The 26,192-nt window shown below is 39.4% G+C and overlaps 1 protein-coding gene across 2 annotated transcripts in view; it reads right to left on the bottom strand.

Moving 5' to 3' along the window:
• LOC132825893 (neuronal calcium sensor 1) overlaps positions 1-26,192 on the bottom strand; it is a 162,724-nt gene that overhangs the window by 86,052 nt on the left and 50,480 nt on the right. For both annotated transcript variants that reach the window (XM_060841503.1, XM_060841504.1), the window contains exon 3: positions 8,465-8,489. In XM_060841503.1, coding sequence (XP_060697486.1) covers positions 8,465-8,489 — 25 coding nt within the window. The remainder of the gene's footprint in view (positions 1-8,464; positions 8,490-26,192) is intronic.

The following is a 26,192-nucleotide window of genomic DNA, read 5'->3' as shown; positions in this document are numbered from 1 at the left end:
ATTTAGAATTACTGCCCACTGCAGAATTCAGCCTGAAGCTATAGGTGGCACTGCCTGGTCCTCCTTAAGTAGACCTAGCAGGGATTTGCGGTTCGTTATTATTACAAATTTCAAAGTTTGTGAGAAGATTTGTAACTCGGGTGCTTGTTGTTGTGGTTCTGTTCGCCGAGCTGGGAGTTTTTCTTGCAAACGTTTCGTCCCCTTTCTAGGTGACATCTTCAGTGCTTGGGAGCCTCCTGTGACGCGCTTCTGTGCTGATTCCTCCGGCATTTATACTGGTTTGAATCTGTCGCTTCCGGTTGTCATTAGCTACTGACAACCGGAAGCGACAGATTCAAACCAGTATAAATGCCGGAGGAATCAGCACAGAAGCACATCACAGGATGCTCCCAAGCACTGAAGATGTCACCTAGAAAGGGGACGAAATGTTTGCAAGAAAAACTCCCAGCTCGGCGAACAGAACCTATTACAAATTTATATCCGAGAAGGTATTGGTGGAACTTCCTGACTCCAAATTGACTGCCAAGCCTTTCATATCTATCTAGGTATATTGATACCTTGCATTAACCAAAGTTCTGGATGCATACACTAGTGGGTGTTCCTCTCCATGAGGTCACATAAGAGCTAATGCTACCCTGATGCCATAGAGGAGGTATTGCATGTCAATATCACTTGGGATCATAGTATGCCAACATCTTAAGAGGGTGATATCAGTTCCTTCACTTTCCTAAAGACTATGGCTTGGTTACATGACCATTTCCAAGGCTGACCTATTTTTAAAAGTCGATGCAAAGGTGCCAGGATGGAGGACAGGTTATGTATGAACATTCCATAACAGTTCACCAGCCCAAGGAAAGACCTAAGCACCAGTAGAGATGTGAGAGCTGGGACATCTTTGATCGCCCTTACTTTATCTTCCAACATGTGTAACCCAGTCTTGCTGACTCTGTAGCCCAAGTAGGTCACTGGGGTGCCTGGAACACATATTATTCCCTTCTAAAACATATGCCCGTCTGGGAGAAACATCTGAGGACTATGTCCAAGTCCTCTAAGCGTTCCTTATTGGTCTTCCCTGTTATTAACACACCATCAAAATTAATGATGACGGGGGGGGGGGGGAACCCCTTATAAAATGTTCACCAGTATCTGCTGAAAAATTGCACAGTCTGACGATACTCTTGGCAAAACAAATGACACTCTTGTTTATTGGTTCAAATTATGGTTATTAATTGTAGCATATTTCTGGGAATCCTCATCTAACCACAATTGCAAGTATGCGTGGCTCATGTCCAACTTCTTGAAGAACAGACCCCCACCCTCCCCCACCAGCTTTACAAATAAACCCTCTGTTACGACACAGAGGTGAACCCTTCTATTAAATCAAATACCCAGAAAAGCTCATCGCCCCTTTTAATCTGTTAAAATATGAGTGACAGAGAACTTCCAAATGCCATTATTCAAAGAAAATAAGATCAATTTATTCTTTAACTCTCAAAATGAACATTAAACAACAACTATTCACAACTCTAAACCCCCTTTCTCTTATCTGCTTATTATCTGTCTCCAAATCTATAACAATATAACGTTCCAAGAAAAAAAATTATTAAAGTTATATCAACTTAATTTCAAACCATACAGCAGCTGTTGTTGTCATCAGTGTCTGTCTTCTTTCGGCTTAAGATCTCCCGGGGTTGTCCCCTTTCTTCTACTGTGAACATTTTTCATATGCAAAAAGTACCTTTGATAGAGAGTATTTTTGAATGGCAGTCTTTCTTGATGGCAGTTACTGTCGATGGCAGTTACTCTGTCTAACCTTCAAACAGCCCTGGTAATTGACCTATTGCTAGGAGAAACAGGTCCTCCCTGTTCACTCAACTAAAGCCCTTCACCATTTTATGCTCATGAATTAAATTACCCTCAGCCTCCTCTGTTCTAAAGATGACAACCATACAATTTACAAGCACTGGCAATATTCTAGTAACTATCCATACCACTCTCTACAGCAATTACATCCTGTATGCAAAATAATGATCAAAACCGTACACAAAACTCCAGCTATGGCCTAACTGGTATCCTTTATAATTCCAGCATTATATCCCTATTTTGTATTCAATAAATCGCCCATCATAAATGGCTTTATTTGCCCTGCCACCTTCAGGAACGTCTACACAAGCACTCCAAGGTTGCTCACTGCCTTTCTCTCTTTCAATACCTGCCTATATATTAAGTATTCGCTTGCTTTGTTTAGCACCTCCAAATCCATTCCCATACAATCACAAGATATAGGAGTAGAATTAGGCCATTTGGTCCATCAAGTCTGCTCCTCCATGGCTATTATGTTTCTTAACTTCAGTCTCCTGCCTTTTCATGATAATCTTTGATCACCTTACCAATCAAATATCTATCTGTCTTAAATACACTCAATAACTTGCCTTCCACAGCCTTCTGCAGCGATTAGTTCCATAGTCGAACAATCTCTGGCTGAAGAAATTCCTCCTCATGTCAGTTCTAAGGATCACTTCTTCACTCTGAGGCCGTGACATCGGGTCCTCGTCCCTCCTCCTATGGGAAATATCTTCTCCATGTCCACTATATCCAAGCCTCTCGGTATTCAGTATTTTGCTGTTGTATTCTAGCCCTCTTGAAATGAATGCTCATTTTGCATTTGCTTGCCTAACTGCCAATAGAAACTGCACTTTAACCTTAAGAGAATACTGAATCAGGACTCCCAAGTCCCTTTGTGCTCAGGCTTCTGAAGCCTTTCTCAGTTTTGAAAATAGTCTGTACCTCTATTCTTCTACCAAAGTGCATAACCTCACACTTTCCCACACTGTATTCCATTTGCCACTTCTTTTCCCACCCTCCTAGCCTGTTCAAATCATTCTGCAGTCACCCCACTTCCTCAACATTACCTCCCTCTCCACTGTGCCCAGCTCATTTTGTGTTGTCCACAAATCTCCCAATTGTGCATCTCACATTTATATCTAAATCATTAGTATATATTGACAAACAGCAAGGCACCTGACAGTCAGCCTATGGAACACCACTGAATGCTGTTTTCCATTTACAAAAGCATCTATCAACCATTAGCCTTTATTTCTTGTCAATTTTGGCTCCAGCTTGCCACACTCTCCTCTCTCCAGTGGGTTTTAATTTTTCTAATCAGTCAATCAGATGGGACCTTGCTAAATGGCTTACCAAGACTCATATAGACAACACCCACCGCAGTACCACAATCTTCCTTGTTGCATCCTTAAATAATTCAGTTTAGCTTTTAAGACATAACCTTCTCTTAACAAAACCATGCTGACTATCCCTGATTAACTGTGCCTTTCCAAATAATCCTTTCTCTCAATATTGATTCAAGCACTCTGCCTGCCACGAAAGTCTTGCCCTTAATTATTAGGCCTAATCTCACATTCTCCTTAAATAATTTAAATGTTTGCAGATCTCCAATAATCTGTTATCTGGCCTGTATCTAGTAAGGATTGGAAAATGATCTTCAAAGCATCCACTGTTTCCTCCCTGGTTTTCTTACACACCTTAAGATAGAATTCATCCTGCCCTGGTGATTATCGACTTTCAAGGTGGCCAGTTCTCCAGTACTTCCCTTACCAATATGCTTAATCCAATATTTCACAATCCTCCTCTTTTCCTTGAATGCCAGCATCATCTCTCTCCTTTGTGAAGGCAGTCAAAAAACTAAGAACCTTACCAACATAATCTGCATCCACAAATTACTGCATACACTCCTCACAAATGGTTTCAATATTCCAAATATTTACTGGAGAATATATCTATTCGGCCACAGTTTATCTATTAACTCATACCTACTTCATGTTAATCCTAAAAGTTACAGTCTAAGTTGCAAATGTAGTGTGTTTAGTATAGAATCAGCATTTCACCTGTTCAGAACACTTACAAGATATTATGGCTTATGTTTGTTTTGTTCAAGCTTGTATAACAAAATTCAATTCTAGAATCTTGCCACTTACATCTTACCCTTGTTTCTATTACACATTCTATTCTTTAAGAGATTATGATCTAGCAAGCCAGATCATATCAAATATCCAGCTTGTCCTGTATTCTTATAACAGAGATCAGCTCCGGTTGAAGAACAAACATTTTGCTGATTTAAATTCACATAATGTCTGTGAAATTACACCCCAGTCCAATGCCTTCATTGCTCGGACTGAGAAGAACAGAAAGCAAAGGTCAGAAAAATAAGGGAATTAAATACTAAATGAACAATTTTCCTGATTACTCTTGGGTGAAGAGAGAAGAATGAACATTTCCAATTACAAAGAGAACATTTGCACAAGGTGCTTATATTACAAAGCCTTTTCAAGTGCTGCAGGGTTCCATACATGGCTCTGAAATAGCTGGATCCAAGCTGGATTTGGTTTTTCAGTAAAATTAGAATATACTTGTCAATCTACTTGTCAAATGAAGTTGCTTTAGAGGAGTCAAGGAAAGAGTAATCTTTAAGTGGAGTTGTATTCCACAGTGAATACAAGACTATGGGTCAAGTACTGGAAAATGGGATTAGAATAGTTAGGTGTTGGTTTTTGACCGGGGTGGATGTAAAAGACTGAAGGACCTTTTTCTGTGCTGTGAATTCCTGTGACTCTTTAACTCAGCACAGAAACATAATTTTATCCCATTTTATATTAATGGTTTCACTGTTCTTTATAAATTGCTAAATCCATGTTTAAAATGAAAACTGCTTATGCAAACGTATGATGCTGTAATTCTATCCTTGAATCAATGGAAATGATGAGCATTGGGAGGATGACGTCAATACAGCACAAGGTAGTTTGCTTTTAAATACAGCTGTACAAATTTAACATGGAAAATGGCAGAAGCAATGCCCATAAGTAAAATTTGCTGAAATGTCTTTATTTTGAACAATATAAAACTGAAAATTTGTAGATTGGTAGAGGCTGGAAAGTTGCTGGAAATTCTTAACCACAAATTGGTTTGAAGGTTAGGCAACATAGTCATTTTTTAACAGAACATGATCAGCATTCTGTTGACGAGCTTTTTGAACTAAAATAATAACACTGCAGTTAACTGAATCTGGGGTAATCCGCCTAGAAAAAAATACATAAAGATCTTTTTTAAACATTTCTGCCTTCCTAAACACTGATTGCAACCTGTGACTGAGAGTTACAGGCATTTAAACAGAAGTTCTGTTCACAATTTCTACCAGAGGGCTAAGTTTAGGCTGTTGCTCTCTGAAGTTAAAATAAAATATTTGTCTTTCTGCCCAAAATGTTGCCAGGACTTCAGAGGAAATGAATGTCATTGCAAGCAAGAATAATTAAATTGCTTCAACAACATCATGTTGAACTTCCCATTCCTTGGTGTAACTAAACTATAGTGACAAGTATCCTCCAATTTCCATTTCAACACCTTAAAACGCTGAACTGTAATTAAACGAAACATTGAAAAGCATCATTTAGGGCATTCATTGACTGGCTGTTATAGTTCTTAATAAATTCTTTGAGAGCTATCACATATTCTTCTGTTCCATGCAACACAAACAAGCAAGCAGTTCCCTCCAATAAAACCACTGCTTTTCAACTTCACATCAATTCACACCTTCAGTTATTTAGCCAATTAATATGGTTTATTTTGTGTTGGCTGCAAAACTCTTTTATGCACCAGATTTCTCCAGCAAAGATGATCCTTCCACAAATTTTGATGACACTATGGCATGCTTTACATTACTAAAAGGACTCCATTCTTTAAACATAACACAAGTCAAGGCTATACTTCTTTATTTATAAATATTCAGAGGACAAAACGTTAAGTTAAATCATAAAGGGTATCATAGCCACCAATTTCCTTATATTTTCAACTCCAAGCATGGGGTACCAGCTTGAAAAAAAGCAATAACAGAAACCTTGGCTGATCTTCTTCTCCACTGAAATGAATTTCTTCTTGTACCATACCGTCGTAGCTCAGCTTATGTAGAGCTCTTGTGGAGCAGTGATGGTGTTCCTACCTCTGAGACAGAGGAACCAGGTTCAAGTCCCACATGCTTAAGAGGTATACAATGATTTCTCTGTACAAGTTGAATTTTTAAAAGTTACCTAGCAGAGATAATGGCTGCAGAGTATCTTAGCTTGCATAGTTGACGTTACTTGCTTGGCTAAACCAATTAACCCATTTGGGAAAAATGCTGCAAGCATTCTATTGCTGGGAACATCCAACTGAATGTGAAGCACTTTAAACCCATGTCTGACATTTTATTATAAATGTTGGAAGCACCAATCAACACACTATTCTGACAAGAAAACATAAACCAATCAAAAGCTTTGTCCAAAAAAAAACTGACTGCCAAATAGTACTCTGTAAGATCAAAATAAATACATAGAAAAGCAGGAAAACTTAGCAAAGATTTATAAATTCTGACAAATAGCTATGAGCTGAACTGAGACTATATTTTATTTTAAAAAAGACATTTTTTCTCAAGGTACAAAATTTTAGTTAGAAGATGAACATGCCACTTCCATACTTAGAAATCAGTAAGAACAGCTGTACCAGTGCACCAAACAATAATAATGTAATGGGTGAACAGTTTGAAATTAAATGTCAACTGATGGCAGAGTTAGTTAAATCTGATTACCCTTACGTTAATCTTCCGAAGGATTAACCTAAATGTCTTCGTCCACATCCATCAGTTGATGGTTTCACTTCATCACAGTTTAACAAAATGAGTCATTTCAAGGAAACATAAACTCCATTGCTCTCTCAAATAGTATTCTTAATCAGCCATAATCTGCACATTTGTCTCCAAATCCTTCCCTGTGCCTGCCTCAATTTCTTCCCTAAAGGATTTCCCAACAACTACAACATGTAAAACTCCTGAAGCTGCTCATTTGCCATAGCATTAACTGGATGCCCAGAATTTGAAGTATTTGCATCAGCTGACAACAGGACCAACTGTATATACCAGTCCAACTAAATACTACTTCCGAATGGCACTATTTGTAATTAGGATAGCCTATCAAAGATAACATACTACTGATGTCCTAAAGTTTAACCTTGGAAAATAAGTATTATAAAAACTAAACTGTTATCTTGATTAGTTTTCTGTATCTGCTGTTACCAATAGTTGTATCAAAACATGTGACATTGAAACAGTCAGGTATGAAAAGCTCTGCATGAAGTTCTAATTTATTTTGTGATCATCAATGATGAAAGCTCTTAACTTTGGACTTATATTTTCTAGAAAGGTTCGAGTGAAATCAGATGCAGCACACTTACTGAAAATTCTAGAACTCAACTGAAGAACAACATCTTTTTTATAGGTCTAGATTAGAATGATACTGGAAAAGCTCAGCAGGTCAGGCAGTATCTGAGGAGCAGGAAAATCGACGTTTTGGTCAAAAGCCTTTCTATTCCTGATTAAGGGCTTTTGTCCGAAATGTCGATTTTCCTGTTCCTCGGATGCTGCCACTCTAATCTAGACTCTGGTTTCCAGCATTTGCAGTCCTTGTTTTTACCTGTCATTTCTTTTCCCAACAATGATGAAACTGAAAACTTTTGTCAAAAATGGGACAATAAAAGGGTGTAGAGTAGACCCAGGCCCAATGGAAACAAGTTTGAGACAGTCAAAATGTGAGATGCTTCCTAGTACATCGTTATAGTATCCAGTTTAGATCAAATTGATATCAGCCAAATGCCATTAGAATAATGTTCAACTTTGTTTCTTCTCAACCAAACACTGACATGTCCCTCTTCCTCCCTACTTCCTGCTATTAGCATGCTCTGGAGCTGATCAAAAAGCAGATTATTAAAGATCTGCCAGTGTGCAATAAGGTAGAATCATAGAAATCCTACAGTGAGATTGAGGCCATTGAACCCATAGAGTCTTCACTGACCCACTGAAGAGTATCCCACAGACCAACATCCGCTAAACCTCCCAAAAATTTCAGACACTGCATCTATCACAGCTAATCCACCTAGCTTGCAAACCCTGGATGCTAAGGGGCACCTTACCATGGCCAATCCACCTAACCTAGAGGTCTTTGGACTTTGGGAGGAATTCAAGGGTACCCAGTTGTGAGGCAAAAGTTTTTAATCCTTGTGCCACAGTGCTGCCTGATTAGATTGGATTGATTAAATCTCAGTGAAGAAACCTCTAGGTAGCAACATACATAATATTTTGAATCATTATATTTTACTGTCTGACCGTATTCAGTGGCAGAAACACTGGCTGATTTTTCCTGCATTACCATTTAAAGTACTCCATTGTGCTGAGCTAAGTAATCTGAGGCAATCAAGTTATAAAACCTGAGATCTTTCTCATGTGGAGTAGCTTACCAGGGACGCACTCTGATTGTATTTATACATACAAACAGGAGTAGACCATTGAAATACTCTGTCATTCAATTAGATGGTATTCAATAGAAAACATTTTTCCTTTTTAAAAATATAGGAATGTTGAACTTACCACTGTTGGACTTCTTTCTCGGTAACTGTAAAAGAAAAACAAAAGAGTTAACAGGTTCACTAAATAGTCCATATTATTATTAAGCAAACACAGAATCCGATAGCAGAACACGTTTATATCTCATGCCAAGTAGCATTTAAATCAGACTTTTCATCAGGTATTTTGGTCATACTATCAGTTTTAACTGCAAAAGAGAAAAATCAGATGTCAAACCAGGAAATTTTGCTGATTTAAGGTTCTTAGTTGAAGTCACTTTGTTGGGGCACGAAGTTTCCATCGTAAACATCAGCACATTTGTGCCAGTCTGAGAATACTGTAATAGTCCTATATACAGGCCTATACAGAAGCAATTTACAAGGATGAGAGATTTAAGTTAAGAAGATAGATTGAAGAAGTGGGCATGGTGGCTCAGTGGTCAACACTGCTGCCTCATGGCGCCAGGGACCTGGGTTCAATTCCAGCCTTGGACAACTGTCTGTGCGGAGTTTGCACTTTTGGATAGGTACATGCCACAGGTCAAGAGTTATTGATGGGGCAAGGACAATTATGATGCGATTAGGCAGGAATTAGGGTGCATAGAATGGGGTAGCTAAATGCAGGGGATGCAGACAATGGAAATGTGGAGCTGGTTTAAGGAACAGATATTGCGTGTCCCTGATAGCTATGTCCCTGTCAGGCAGGGAGGAAGTGATAAGATAAGGGAGCCGTGGTTTACCATAGAAATTGCATCTCATGTTATGAAGAAGAAGGAGGTTTATGTGTTGATGAGGCAAGATGGGTCAGATGAGGCGATGGAGAGTTACAGATCAGCTAGGAAGGATTTGAAGAGAGAGTTAAGAAGAGCAAAGAGAGGACACGAGCACTCTTTAGCAAATAGAATAAAGGAGAACTCTAAAGCTTTCTATAAGTTTGTGAGGAACAAAAGGATGATTAGGGTAGGAATAGGGCCAGTCAAAGACAGAAGTGGGAAGTTGAGTGTGGGCCCTGTGGAGATTGGACAGGTGCTAAACGAACATTTCTCATCGGTTTTCACTCAGGAAAAGGAGAATATTGTAGAGGGGAAGAATGATGTACAAGATATTAGACTAGAAAGGATCGAGGTTAGTTACGAACATGTGTCATCAATTCTAGAAGGAGTGAAAGTAGACAAGTCCCCTGGGCTGGATGGGAATTATCTGAGGATTCTCTGGGAATCTGGGGAGGAGATAGCCTGCGGCTTTGATATTTGAGTTGTCATTGTCAACAGGTTTGGTACCAGAGGACTGGAGGATTACAAATGTTGTGCCCTTGTTCAAGAAGGGCAGTAGAGATGACCCAGGTAATTATAGACCTGTGAGCCTTACTTCTGTTGTAGGAAAGGATTATAAGAGATAAGATTTATAATCATCTCGCAAGCAACAATTTGATTTCAGATAGTAAATATGGTTTCGGCAAGGGCAGGTCATGTCTCCCAAACCTCATTGAGTTGTTTGAGAAGGTGACCAAGCATGTAGGTGAGGGTAGGGCAGTTGGCATGGTATACATGGACTTCAGTAAAGCCTTTGCTAAGGTTCCACATAGTATTCTATTGGAGAAAATGCAGAGGCATGGAATTGAGGGTGATTTAGCAGTTTGGATTAGAAACTGGCTTTCTGACAGAAGGCAGCGAGTGGTGGTTGATGGAGAATATTAAGCCTGGAGTCTGGTTACTAGTGGTGTACCACAAGGATCTGTTTTGGGACCACTGCTGTTTGTCATTTTTATAAATGACTTAGATGCAGGCTTAGGTGGATGGACTAGTAAATTTGCAGACGACACTAGAGTCGGTGGAGTAGGGGACAGTGTGGAAGAATGTTACAGGTTGCAGGGGGACTTGGATAAACTGCAGAATTGGGCTGAGAGGTGGCAAATGGAGTTCAATGCAACTAAATATGAGGTGATTCAATTTGGGAAGAATAACATGAAGGCAGAGTCAATGGAAAGATTCTTGGTACTGTGGATGTGCGGAGGGATCTTGAAGTCCATGTACATAGATCCCTGAAAGTTGCCACCCAGGTGGATAGTGCTGTTAAGAAGGCACACTTGGAATATTGTGTCCAGTTCTCATCCCCATATTTCAGGAAGGATGTGGAAGCATTGGAAAAGGTGCAGACAAGATTTACCAGGATGTTGCCTGGTCTGGAGGGAAGCTCTTATGAGGAAAGGCTGAGAGACTTGAACCTGTTCTCATTGGCTAAGATGAAGACTAAGAGCGGATTTGATAGAGACACACAAGATGATCAGAGGATTAGATAGGGTAGACAGTGAAAGTCTTTTTCCTAGGATGATGACGTCAGCGTGTACTAGGGAGCAGAACGACAAACTGAGGGCTGATAGATTTAAGACAGATGTCAGAGGCAGGTTCTTTATGCAGAGAGTGGTAAGGGCGCGGAATGCCCTACCTGCTAATGTAGTCAACACAGTCACATTAGGGAGATTTAAACAATCCTTAGATAAGTACATGGATGATTTTGGGATAGTGTAAGGGGACGAGCTGAGAATAGTTCACAGGTCGGCGCAACATCGAGGCCGAAGGGCTTATTCTGTGTTGTACTGTTCTATGCTGTATGTTCTAAGCTGGGACTGTACACCTTGGACAGAAGGCGGCTAACAGGAGATCTGATACAGGTGTTCAAGATCATGAGGGGGCTGAATACAGTAGATAAGGTGGAACTGTTTCCACTTGCAAAAAGGAATGAGAATGAAAGGGTTAAATTTAAAGTGACTGCAAAAGAGGCAAGGGTGAAATGAGAAAAGCTTTTTCGCTCAGCAAGTATAGTATGGAATGCAGTATAAAACAGATGACAAGAGTTTTGATAAATATTTTAAAAAGAGCTAACAAAGTTATCTAATAAATAATGTGGCTGGAGAATTAGTGATGATAATTCAGAAAATGACAGATGAACTGAACAGTTGTTTTGCATCAGTCTTCATGATAGTGGATACAATAATATCTGAAAACTAGCAATAAATCAGGAAATGGAGGAGAGGAAATACCTCAGGAAAACTGGAGACATGGTACTGTTTACATTTTTAGAGCTACAGGCTAACAATTGCCATGGACCTAATGGACTTCAGCCTATGATCTTAAAAGACAAGGTTAGTAGATAGTTGATGCATTCATTTTAATTTTCCACGGTTCCCTTGACTCGGGAATAATCCCATTCAAATAGAAGATAAAGACTCTTCGATTCAAAAACAGAGTGTCACAGAAAGCAGCAAAGTGCAGGTCATTTGGCTTAACTTCTATCACAGGGAAAATCTTGAAAGCTATTATTAAAGAAGTTATCGCAGAGTATTTAGGTAAGTTCAAGATAATCAGACAGGGTCAATTTGTTTTTGAAAGGGAAACCAAGTTTAACCAATCTATTGGTGTTCTTTGAGGGAGTGATGTAGATAAAGGAGAACTAATGGATGTGCTATACTTATATTTTAAAAAGCATTTGATAAGAATATTGCAGAGAATAAAAGCTTAAGGTATAAAGAGCTGTTAATGTGTTTCTCTGATACAGGTATAGGTCTAGTTGGGAATCTATGAAGGGAAAGAAAAACAAACAGTAACAAAAGCAATGTTTTTTTTCTCTAACACTATCAGTAGTGTTAGGAGTGATGGAGGGAATTTTTTAAAACTTTGTTGCAGGATTAGTTATTTTTGCCAGCAACTGCTGCATTTTGAGTGAAGGATATTAAGCTTCCAAACTGAAAACAGTTTATAATTCAATCATATCAGGTTTTCTCTCATTGCATGGTGCAGGGAAGATTTACACTTATTTATATAATGCTCAAATTAGGTTCATTCTTGGCATATACCACACCATGGAAAAAAATAGGGGAAGAGCATAATAAAGATCAAATATTGGAAAAATCAACAAAATTGAACAGAATTAACTATCCATATAAAAATAATCTCACAATTCAATTGAAACAACATGCTATTTAATTTTGCAAGTTTAAGCCTAATATTTCAAATTACTCAAAGATCAAATTTATCAAAAAGATTCATAGTCAAGAAAATAAAACAACTACCAAAAAAAACCATATGGAAAAGTCATTCTTATTCTTAATTACTTAAAACACTGTATTTCTTTTCTTTGATTAGGCAGAATAAAGCAGAAAAAAAAGAGAACAATGTAACATCACTCAAATTGTAATTGTGTTTTCTCTCTGACTGTAGGCAGAGGCAAGAAAGTTTTTTTTAATAAAGATAAACTTCGCAAAGTTTCAGGACCTGAAACAAATGATTAAGGAACCTTGTACAGTATTCATTATTTTATATTTGATTAGCCTTTTTGGTATATCACAGAACAAATTATTGATGAAGATGAGGGAATAGAAACCATCACCTCCTCAAAACCTTGACAAGAAGGTGCCGGTGTTGGACTGGGGTGGACAAAGTTAAAAATCACACAACACTAGGTTATAGTCCAACAGGTTTATTTGTTGGCACTCCAAAAGCTAGTACTTCCAAATAGACCTGTTGGACTATAACCTGGTGTTGTGCGATTTTTAACTTTGTCTCCCTCAAAATCAGTTGCTTACATTTCCATCTTCACTACTAAGAATGAGGGCATACACACAGTTTTTTTTTGAGCAGGAAAAGACAGAAGAGGGTTTGAAGAGGTGGGAGACAAGACCAATATAGATGTTTGGCATTGGAGAAAAGGAACCAACAGTTACTTTTAGTGTTGGGGTGATCCAAGGATAGTGGGTGGTTTGACTCACAGAAGTGCAATTCTCTACAGTTTAAAATGATATAGCTAGGTGAAGTGATGATGCATCAGCCCTGATCATTTGGTGGGGGAAAGAAAAGGCTCAACTGATTTCCATTATGTCTCTAGGGATGCACAGTGCCTCATTAAAATGATTCTAGACATTAACATGTCTAAAATTGGCAAATTAACAGTATGGTATCAATTGAGGTTACATTCAAATTTTAAGGTCATCATATGGCACCACAACCAATAATTAATTCACCCTTTGGTTTTTGTTGCCACAAACGGAAATAATCCTAAAGAAGGGGCACTATGAGTTTCTTTCTTCAAATGGTGAAACTGTATATATGCCATGTATTCAAATAGTCTGGCTATGAAAAATAGGAACATAATGCAATATACTTAATAAACAGAACCATTTAAAATGGGTACATTTATTGCTTGTTTACAAAATCTGCTAGGAGCATGCTAACAAGGGTCCATCTAGGTCCATCAGTCTTAAGGTCACTTTTAGTACCAAAGTTATAGAATCAAAGAATCTCTGTAGTGCAGATCAAGGCCATTCAGCCATCGAGTCTGGATTGACCCTCCGAAGAGCATCCCACCCAGATCCAACCTCTCACCCTATCCCCATCATTTTGCATTTACCACAGCTAATCCACCTAGCCTACAAATCTTGGATACAAGGGGGAATTTAGCATGGCCAATACATCTATATTGCACATCTTTGGATTGTGGGAGGAAACCTGTGACCCCAGTGGAAACCCAAGCCGAAACAAGCAGAACGTACAAGCTCCACATAGACAATCACCCAAGTAATTCAGATGGACAGATGATCCCTTATTCACACAGTTGCATCTCAGCAGAGCTTTTTAACACACAGATTTATTTTTTGATTTCTTATCTGGTTGGTCTCAACACAGGATCAGAGAAACACTTTTAGAACCTGAAAATAATTATGAGGAGAAAGACAAACAGATGTGTGTGGGAGATATCAAATGGCTGCACTGAGATTAGGCAAGTTATTGAGATGACTTGTAGCACCTCAACACTTAATGCATCACACACATCAGCTTGGTTTATTAGTAATAGATTGAAAGTTCAATCCAAATTTCGAACTTTAACATACATTCTGGCTTGAGACTGCAACGAAGCACTGAGTTAATTCTCACATTTTGATGAAACATTCTAGAACAATTGAATGCAAGTACTGAAAACGTGTACTATCTTGTGACATACTAAGATGGTTTCATTGTATGTTATGTACACATTTTTTAAAATTGTGGTGTGGCTATAATGAGAGGAACATGATTGATTCAGATTCATCCCATTGAATTATGCACTAATAAAATCTGACATTAGGATTTTACTGACAAATAAGGATAAACAATTGTTTCTGAGCAAGGATAAAAAATAGATGGGCAAGAAAATATTCTTTTTACCCAAGTTAAAATTAGTTTGGAAAGCTCCCAAAAACCCACGTATCAGTAAACAGAAACGCAACTGGAACAAATGAATATAACTATATACTAAAAAAAAGGCACACATGTTCTGCTCCTTTAGCATTGGGCTCCAGAGATCATATCAATTATGAAGTGCAATGCAGCTCTGAGATTGTATAGGAATTGAATTAGGTATGCACTTTTTGTTGAAAAACGAAGTGTAGGAGTATGTGATTTTAAAATGCAGCAAACTGCATTCCCTGCACTAGTGAAATGACTGCAAAGGATAGGAAATTACATTGCCTTCATTTAAAAGTCTAGAAAGGGTTTATCTCAGTTTTGACAATTATACAATTCAATTTATATAATTACTGCCAGAAGATCTCTCTGGAATTTTGACACTTATACATCACAGGTTCTTGCATATAATCTTCTGATTATTAGAACAAAATAAATCATGTCTTCCAAACCTCCAAGCCAAACAAATTCAAAGCTTCCATTTTAACCAACTACTTATTCTTCTACAAGAATGCATCTTTCACTTTATATACTAGATGCATTTGACAGTTCCAGGTGAGATTGGATGTGCTTTCCATTAGAAAAATTGCATGTGCAAATTTACATTGTACCAATCAATTGATAACGGTCAGATTTCAAAAGCCATTTCTCCCTTCTGTCGAACTGTATTTTGTTAGTGTCCAAATAAACAGCTTTACAGATGTATGCACAAGTTCATATTTTATTCATTTACATAATGAGGGCATCACTCGCTAGGCCAGCATTTATTGCTGATCCAGTTCACAGTTAAAAGTCATCCACGTTGTTGCTGGTGTAGCATCATATGTAAGATGGCAATTTCCTTCCCTAAAGGGGATTAGTGAACTAGATGTTTTTTTCCAACAATTAACAAAGAATTCATGGTCATCATTAGACTCTCAATTCGAGATTACTATTGAATTCAAATTCCATCATCTGCCATGGGTGCATTCAAACCTGGGTCCCGAGAACCTGGGTATCTGGATTAACAGACCACTACCTCCCCATATATTCATATATTTTGATAATTACTTTGTGTTTGCTTTTTATAAGTTTTCGCCATATTGTTCACTTTACATATATTTGTTGTTACATATCTTTTACCTTAGCTAGGAGAAGAGTTTTAATTCAATGACCAAGTAGCTATAAATTTGTTGAAGGAGCTAAATACAGACAATGGCTAGAGAGACTCCCTCACTATCAATGACAATGACTAATTTCTGTTGGTCCTGTTATTTCCAAGTGCAGTTCTTGGGATTTAAATCCATTGCTTTTTGAAATCAGATATTTCCACATTAGACAAGAATATTCAGAAATATTAAGGCAAATTTCCATAACAGACGACATTTTAATATCAAACCAAGGCAAATTGTTTCAAACCAACTGCACTGTTAGAATACAACAAGGTGTGGAGCAGTGGAGTGAGTTTTGCACTGCCCTCACAAAATGCCAGCACTGACAAGCTTAGGTGCAGCGCCTCTTGCCATGCTGTAAATTTCTTATATCTTTGTTTGATGATTTTCTGTATGCAAATTGGCAGAACCACAGGATGGATGAGGCTGGTATGCTGAACTGCAGAAAATATCTTAATGCCAAAAATTATTTTTGATGCTTTATGGTCTTCAGAAATGTCAAATAGGTAAAAGACATACTCAGGTATGGACCTGGAAGACTGTCCTAAATGTAAAGAGAGCTACAGAATACGTAAGTAAAACCAGAGGAGAAAGTTATCTCGTTTATTAAAGTTCTTGACAATGTGAAACATAAGAAAAAAACAGAAAATCAAAATCAGACTGGTCAGTCTAGCAGCTTGACTTCAAATTGTTTGTTTCCTCATCCAACCTACTGCACAACTTTTTTAAAAATGTCAGTGACAATAGACTGGAAAGTGTGGCAGTTGCTTCCTGGAAAAAGAAGTTAACCAACTGAACCTTTCTTAACAAACTAATGTAATGCTTTCGTAAAAAGGTCATTGTTTCTGTGATTAAATCACTACCATTGAGTTTAATTTTACAATTTGTCATGGTGGGATTTGAACTCATGACCTCTGGATTATGAATGTAGGAACTGTACATGTAGCAACTGTACCTGGCCATTGCAACTTCAATTCCAATTTGTAACTCATTTCTAATGATTATTATAAAATTGTCTTTTTGGAAAAGTAGTATAATTGGATTGTTCAATCAATCTAAATTTATGTCCCATTGGCTTAAATTACCAACTTGCATTACAGTAAATATTTGAAGCAAAAAGTTTTGTTCTATGAACCAACATGGCCACTGGAGCAAAATTATTCAGAATATGGAAAGGTTCTCAGTCAGAATCTGTGGAGGTATTTGAAGAGAGACCTATATTTGACAATAATCAGGCAAATGGAACAAGTAAGGAGCACTCAGGAATGCCAAGGGCACAGATTATACATAGAATATACATACAACAGTACAGCACAGTACAGGCCCTTTGGCCATCGATGTTGTGCTGACCTTCTATTCTCCTCCAAGATCAAACTTACCTACATATCTTACATTTTACTATCATCCATGTACCTATCCAAGAGTCACTTAAATGTCCCTCATGTATCTAACTCTACTAACATTGCTGGCAGTGCATTCCACCTCCGATATCTCCCCTAAACCTTCCTCCAGTCACCTTAAAATTATGCCCCCTCCCCCATGATAACTATTTCCACTCTGGGAAAAAGTCTCTGGCTATCCACTCTATCTATGCCTCTCATCGTCTTGAACACCTCTATCAAGTCACCTCTCATCCTTCTTTGCTCCAATGAGAAAGGCCCTATCTCCCTCAACTTTTCTTCATAAGACATGCTTTCCAGTCCGGGCAGCATCTTGGTAAATCTCCTCTGCACCCTCTCTAAAGCTTCCACATCCTTCCAAAACTGAGGCAACCAGAAATGAACACAATATTCCAAGTGTGGTCTAACCAGGGCTCTATAAAGCTGCAGCATAACCTCATGGCTCTTAAACTCAATCCCCATGATAATGAAAGCCAACACACTATACACCTTCTTAACAACCCTATCAATTTAGGTGGCAACTTGGAGGGATCTATGGACATGGACCCCAAGATCTATCTGTTCTTCCACACTGCCCAGAATTCTGCCTTTAACCCTGTATTCTGCATTCAAATTCAATCTTCCAAAATGAATCACTTCACACTTTTCCAGGTTGAACTCCATCTGCTACTTCTCAGTCCAGTCCTGTCAATGCCCTGCTGGACATACCTGACAAAATCTGCTCCATCCAAACGATTTGCACTAAGGAGGTTCCAATTAATATTATGGAAGTTGAAGTCACCCATGACAACAACCCTGTTACGTGTGCACCTTTCCAAAATCTGCTTCCCAATCTGCTCCTCTGTGTCTCTGTTCCTGTTTGGGGGAGGTCTCAAGAAAACTTCCAGTAAAGTGACTGCTCCTTTCCTGTTTCTGACTTCCATCCATACTGACTGTGGACAAGCCCTCTTCGACGAATCCCTTTTCCATAGCTGTGATACTACCCGTGATTAGCAAAGCCACTCCCCCACATCTTTTATCTCCCTCCCTATTCCTTTTGAAACATCTAAACCCTGGAACATCCAACAACCATTCCTGCCCCTGTGATATCCAAATCTCCGTAATGGCCACAATATTGTAGCTCCAAGTACTGATCCATGCTCTAAGTTCATCAACCTTATTTCTGACACATGTGCTTTAAAATAGACACACTTCAACTCATCACACTGACTGCAACTTTGCCCTATCAACTGTCTATCTTTCCTCACAGATTATCTGCATGTTGTGTGTGCTTGTCCACCAGCTACTGCATTCTCTGATCCGCAGGTCTGGCTCCCATCCCCCAATAACCTAGTTTAAACCCTTTACCCCCCAAAAAGGTCCAGCAAACCTTCTGACCAGGATACTGGTACCACTCCAATTCAGTGCAACCTACCCTCCTTGTACACCAGAAGGTACCCAAATGATCCACATATCTGAAGCCCTCCCTCCTACAGCAGCTCTGCAGCCAAGTGTTCAGCTGCACTTGCTCTCTGTTCTGAGCCTCACTTGCTCTCTGTTCTGAGCCTCACTAGCCCGTGGCACCGGTAGCAATCCTGAGATTACTACTCTGCTCCCCTGCCTTTTAGCTTCCACTTAACTCCCTATATTCAATTAACAGGTCCTCAACTCTTTTCCCAGCTATGTCATTTGTACCAATGTGTACCACGACTTCTGGCTGCTCACACTCTCCCTTAAGAATCCTGTCGACTCAATGTGGTTCATACCAAGATTGATAGGTAGCATTAGTACAGAACAAGCTGAGTCCTAAAGGACAGAGCTGTTAGACTGAATCTGCAGCCATATAAATGCTTTGGTTACAGGTGAGTGGATCAAATGCTGGGAATTCTGCAGCAGGGAGTCACCCCCAACTGCCTAAAACCTAACCACCATCTTACAAAGCACACATCAGACATGCGATGGAATACTCTCCACTTGCAACTCAAAAAACATGCAAAATGCTTGACATCATCCAGCACAAAGACTGCTCAATTGATATCCTATGCACCATACACCTCATGAATATCCAAAATGGAATACTTGTTTGACAGGGACAGCTGCACCATTTTCAAAATTCACTCCCTTCATCACCAACATACAGAGGCAGAGTATGACTATCAAAAAATGCACTGTAGATACTCACCACTCTTCTAAAGCCCTGACCTCCAAAATGTAAAAGGACAATGGCTGCAGGTGCATGGGAATACCATCTCCTACAAGTTTCCCTCCAATCTGTGCACCATCCTGACTTGAAAATATATTGCTGTTCCTTCACTGTTGCTCAGTCGAAGTCCTGGAACTCCCTCCCTAAGAGTAGTGTGAGTTCATACACAGCAGTTCCACTCATCCCAAGATCTGCAGTGGTTCAATAAGTCAGATCTCCACAACATACTTTAGGACAATTAAGTTTGGGCAATAAATGTTGATTTAGCTAGCACCATTCTCATCCTATAAACAAACAGGTAAAAAAAAAATAGATTTTTAACCAGCAGGGAGTTAAGCATTACTGGAGATCATTCAGGGAAGGCATTCTGTTGACACCACGGGGACAAAAGGGAGCACAGTTTCTGATTGGTCTGTACTAGTTTGTGTTTTTCCTTGGTGCTACAGGTAGAGGAATCTCGCTGCAGTACAGGGTAAGTGTGTCTCAGTCTTTCTAAAGGTTCGTGCAGAGGGGGCTATTTTTAGGTCGCTAATTAAAACTTAACTTGTAATCTAACAGCCAATAGAGGGCTAGTCATGTCAGTTGCTGGGATTTTGTGTTCCGCCTGCGAAACGTGGTCAATCATGGACGCTGCGAGCATTTTTGATAATTACATCTGCAAGAAACCTAGCTTCAGTCGCTCACTGAGCAAATGGATCATCTTGAGAGGCAGTTGGAGACACTAAGGAGCACGCAAGTGGTGGAAAGTGTCCTAGATAAAAGTTATTGAAATGTGGTCACATAAAGATTGATGGGTGGCCACTAGACAAGACAGGCAGTCAGTGCAATTAACCTTTGCAGCTGTCCCTGTCAAACAAGTATTCCATTTTGGATATTCATGAGGTGTATGGTGCATCAGGTGACAGCAGCATCAGCTGTCAGAGCAGTGGCACCATGACTGGCCCTGCTGGATGGCTTAGGGGGAAAATGCATAGCATAGCAATATTAATTGGAGGTTTGATAGTCAGGGGCAAAGACGGGTGCTTCTGTTGCTGTGAGAGACTCAAGGATGATATGTTGCCTCCCTGATGCCATGGTCATGGATGTCTCTAAGTAGGTAGGGGGTATCCTGAAATGGAGTGTAAATAGACAGAAGTCATTGTCCACATTGGCACAAATGACATAGGTAGGAATAGTGAAAAGGTTGCAACAACAATTTAGGGAGTTAGGTAGTAAACTAAATAACAGAACTTCTAGGTTAGTAATCTCAGGATTATTCCCTGTGCTTCGTGCTACTGAGGCTATGAACAGAGACGCAGCACAAATTGAACACATGGCTGAACAGCTGGTTAAGGGGGAGGGCTTCAGGTACATGGATCATTGGGATGTCTTCCAGGGTAGATGTAACCTGTGCAAGAAGGGTGGGTTGCACTAAATTAGAGGGGAGCCATGGAGATTTGATAGTGCTAATTGTAACAATTTAAACTAGTGTGACAGGGCAGGGAACCAGAGCAGCAATCAGGAACTATAGAGACTGGAGAAGAGCTTGAGACTAAGACAAATATAGCTAAGATGAACAGCAGTCAGGGAGAGGTTGCTGATCTCTGCAGACTGGAGACTTGGATTGTATTTGCTTCAATGTAAGTATGAGAGATATGACAGGTAAGATAGATGTACTGAGCCTAGATTAAAGCATGCATGTTGTTGCTGTCACAGAAACATGGTTGAAAGAGAGACATGATTGGCAGCTTAATGTTCTGGTTTATTGATGCTTTTGATGAGGAAGAGGAGGAAACAAAAGAATGCAGGGAGTTGCATTACTGGCTAGGGAGCATATCACAGCTGTTTTGAGGGAGGACAGCTTGGAGGGATCTTGTAGTGAGGCACTATGGGTAGAGCCCAAGAATAGGAAGGTTGCGATCACAATGCTGGGATCATACTACAGATCTCCCAACTGCCAGTGGGAGATAGAGGAAGATATAGATAGTCAGATTCTGGAAAGATGTCAAAATTACATGGTCGTTGCAGTGGGTGATTTTAACTTTCCCCACATTGACAGGGACTGTCTTAGTGCTGGGGGTTTGGATGGGGAGCAATTTGTTAAATGTGTCCATGAGGGCTTTTTGAAACAGTATATGGATAGTCCTTCGAGGGAAGGGACCTTGTATTGGGAAATAAGCCTGGCCAGATGATCAAAGTCATTGGGTGGTGCATTTTAGGAAGTGACCGTAATTCCATAGGTATACTGGATACTTATGGATAAGGACAAGTGCAGCATCTGGATGAAAATGTCACATTGAAGAATGTGGATTGAGAGTGGTCGTTTGAAGGTAAATGGAAGACCAGTTGATTAGAGTGCAGGACAGACTTTTTCTGGCAAAATAAAGGACAGAAATGGCAGGATTCAGGAACCTTGGATGACAGGGAAAATTATCAGGTTAGTCAAAAAAAAAGAAAGCACACCTAAGGTCTAGGCAATTAAAAAGAGACAAAGTCTTTGAAGAATATAGAGTAAGTACAAAAAAGCTAAAAACAGGGAGTTACGAGGCTAAAAGGGGTCAGCAGGGTCAAGGAAAATCCCAAAGCATTTTATACTTATAGCAGAAGCAAGAGGATAGCTAAGGAAAGAGTAGGCGGAATCAAGGATAAAGGAGGGAGGTTATTTGATGAGCCAGAGGAAATGGGGAGATCCTTAATGAGTATTTTACATTAGTAGTCACTAAAGAGAAGGACATGAGGAATGGAGAGGTTCAGGTGTGTAAATACTCTCAGGCAGGTCAACATAATGAAGGAGGAAGAGTTGGGTGTCTTGAAATGCATTAAGGCAGGTAAGTCCCAAGGGTAAGATGGGATCTATCCCAGGATACTGTGGGAGGCGAGGGAGGAAATAGCTGTGGCCTTAACAAACATCTTTGCAACCTCTTTCGCTGTACAGGACTGGAAAATGGCCAATGTTGTTCCCTTTTTAATAAGGGAAACAGAGGTAATCCAGATAAATACAGGCTGGTGAGTCTGTAAGTGAGGTGTCAGTGGTGGGGAAACTGTTGAAGAAGATACTGAGAGATTGGATTAATTCACATTTGGAAGCGAATGGACTTGTTAGTGATAGTCAGCATGGGTTTGTGTAAGGAATATCTTGTCTTCCCACCTTGGTTGAGTTTTTTGAGCAAGTGACAAGAATGATTGATGAGAAAAGGGCAGTGGATGTTGTCTATATGGACTTTTGTAAGGCATTTGATAAGGTATCTCATGGAAGGCTGATAGAAAAAGTAGAGTCAACTGGGATCCAGGGTGTGCTGGCTATATGGATTCAGAACTGGCTTGATCATAGAAGACACAGAGTAGCAGTGGCAGGGCAATCTTTGGAACAGAGATCAGTAAATAGTGGTATTCCACAGGAATCAGCGCAGATGACACCAAAATTGGCGGAGTTGCAGATTGAGGAGGATTGTCAAAGGATACAGCGGGATATAGATAGCAGATTTGGGCAGAGAAATGGCAGATGGAATTTAATCCAGACAAATGTGAGGTGTTGCATTTTGGAAAATCAATTTCAGATGTGAATTAAATAAATGGCAGTACTCTTAGAAGCATTGCCATACAGAGAGATCTGGGGATCTCTGAAAGTGGCAACACAGCTGGGTAAGATGGTCAAGAAGGCATACAGCACACTTGCCTTCATCAGCCAGGATATCAAATATAGAAGTTAGCAAATTATGTTACAGCTGTATAAAACTTTAAAAATATTGTGTGCAGTTCTGATCGCCACACTACCAAAAGTCTGGTCTGGAAGGTTTTAGGTATGAGGAGAGGTTGGATAAACGCAGATTCTTTTCACTGGAAACACTGAGGCTGAGGCATGACCTGATAGAGATTTACAAAATTATGAGAGGCATAGATAGAATATGGTAGCTTTTTCCCAGGGTGAAAATGTCAACTACAATACAACACAGGCTCAAGGTGAGAGGGGGTAAGTTTAGAGGAAAAATGCAGGGAAATGTTTCACAAAGAGAGTGGTGGGTGCCTGGAATGCTAATGGAGGTAATGGAAGCAGGCACATTAGCAACATTTAAGGCATATCTCATTAAACACATGAATAGGAGGTAAACAGAGGGATAGAAACTGTGTATGGGCAATAAGTTGTGAGTGTAAATAAGGACTAGCAATTGACGCAGGCCTGGTGGCTTGTTCCTGTGCTGTTACTGTTCTTTGTTTGAGATAGGCAGCAAGTGGAGTTAAGGCCATAATCAAGTCACACATGACCTTACCAAACTGCAAGCTCAAAAGGCCAAATTTTACTCCTGTCATCTTATGATCTTATCGTCCCCTCAAAAAACTGAATATTATCAATGCTGAAAGGAACAGATTCCCACTTTAAGCCCCAGAATAAGCTCTGAACACCTCCAATCAGACAGGAAGAATGCAATTGCACTGGAGGGGGTGAAGAGCAGATTCACCAGGATGTTGCGTGGGTTGAGGCATTTTAACTATGAACAGAGGTTGGATATGCTCGAACTGCTTTCTCCAAAGCACAGAATGTTGAGGGAGGAGACCAAATTAAGATGTCTATGATTGTGGACAGGATTCAGCTGTTCTCCTTAGATGAAGGATCATTAAAGACAGGACTTAATTTAAGATGAAGGGCAGGAGATTTAGAGAGGTTGGAGGAAAAAATTATTGGAGGCACATACACAATAGGTCAAAAGGGATCATCTGCACTGTACACTAATGCTTAACTGCGAATCATTCCATGTAGTCAACAATCTCAAGGAGTTGTTTTCCTGAGTCGTATTTTTTTACATGAGTCTTCATTAGCAAATTAGGAACGGCTTTCCACTACGGATCAATATCTACCGGATGAGCCTTTCTATATTAATGGCACTTAACATCATTATAGTCAATGAGTAAATTTACATCTCGATTCAAGACAATGTCCAGATAAAGCAGAGAACTAACCCACTCAACTCTTCAATTGTCATTTATGACTATCATGCAAATCTTATTTGTTGGATATTTGGAAAATAACGTTTTCCTGAAAGGGAAGTGGTCACTTTTTTGTGACTATATCTAAACTGCAGTTTGTTGTTAATGCACATCCTTGGAATCAGTGGACATTAACTGCACTGAGGGAAAAATACATAAGGTTCTGAATTCTGGAAGTAATTATACTCAAAAAATTCAAATTTTATTCAGGAGTGGTCAGATTGAGTGGCTGCAATTAGTGTTGCTGCTCAAGTCAAGTTTTCATGATAAACAACATCTGTCCTTTTATAACATTTAAGACAGGACTGATATTATCACTGGTGGTCCATTTGATAAGACAAAGGATTTGCTTTCTTCCAAACAGAATTAACAATATTTCAGTTTTCAAGATAAGAACATTTGAAGGTTTTTATTGGCATTAAGTGTTGAAATTTTACACAACTAATGAATTAAGTGTTTCAAATATTATTTCTGAAGAGTATTACTTAAGGATCATTTAGCTAAGCTGACAGTATTGTAGCACATGACTCAGAATAACATCATCAGCATGGGTTCAGTTCCCGTTCCAGCTCAGGTGGACTTGAGGCCTTGTTTGTTACTCTGCTCTGACAGGTGGAGGCAATGACAAACTACCACTGATGGAAGCAGCTCAAGATAAAACATCAACAATATAAGTATATATAACACACATAAACACACTTGTAAATATTTACACACACTCATTTATATATACAAGAAACAAGCATCCCACACTGTTTACTAGGAATTTACAATGGAATCTGAACTGAGGGGACAGTGAAGACTGCAGATACTGGAGACATCAGAATCGATAAAGTGTGGCACTGGAAAAGCACAGCAGGTCAGACAAATCTGAGGAGCAAGTGAGTCAACATTTCAGGCTTAACCCTTCATCAGGACTTGGGAAGGACAGGGGACCGAGAAATAAATGGGGGGGGGGGGAAGGTAGTTGAATAGGTCAGTGGGAAGTGTGGAATGGATAGATGGGAAGAAAGGTAAACAGATAGGTCAGGTCAAGAGGATGGAGACGAGTTGTGGGGCTAGATCTGGATGGGGTGGGGTGGGGAGGGGAGATTTGGAAACTGGTGAATGTTGAAGAGGCATGCTTTCATAAGGGGACAACAGAAAATACTAATGGAATGAGCTTTTGATGAAACCCAGCAGGGTAATTCTGCTTGTGCTGATATTGCCCCAAGAAAGATATGGCTTATCTTAGATTAGACAGGCCTGATATCAAATGAGCATTTAAACAGTATAGTGAGCCGGAGAATGAAGTCAAGAGGAAGACCAAGTCTTTTTGGCACACAAAGAGAAGCTGATCTTATGTTTAGAATGCATTGTGTACCTTTAAGGATCTCAAGTTAAAAGAGTTTGGGCACTTTTTTGTAATTATTTGTTAACAGCACAGAAGGTATTTGGTTTAGGACAAATCCACAACCTTGGTAAAGTCAAAAGGACAACTATCACAGGAAACAAAAACTATCAATAGATATGCATTGCACTGCTCACACATAAATGATTCAGCTTTATAATATTAAAACCATTTATAACATATAGGGAACAATACAAGGCCACTGATTTATTTGAATGAACAAGTCAAATTCAATTTGTAATACAAGATATTCTAAGACATTTTCTGGTGCTGTGGGGATTGAACACCACAAGTCAAACCATTATTCTATCACTTTCTGTTCTAAATTCTAGAAGCAAAAGAAAATGTTCCAATGTCAGCCAATGCAGGGTATTGATGCATCCTGGGAAATTAATTATACTGCGTGTGTTCAGACTGCACAATCTGAATTCAACAAATAATATGTCAGTCTAT

The sequence above is a fragment of the Hemiscyllium ocellatum genome, chromosome 21, assembly GCF_020745735.1.
Source record: "Hemiscyllium ocellatum isolate sHemOce1 chromosome 21, sHemOce1.pat.X.cur, whole genome shotgun sequence".
NCBI classification, from domain to species: domain Eukaryota; kingdom Metazoa; phylum Chordata; class Chondrichthyes; order Orectolobiformes; family Hemiscylliidae; genus Hemiscyllium; species Hemiscyllium ocellatum.
This window is presented reverse-complemented; position numbering and strand designations above follow the sequence as displayed.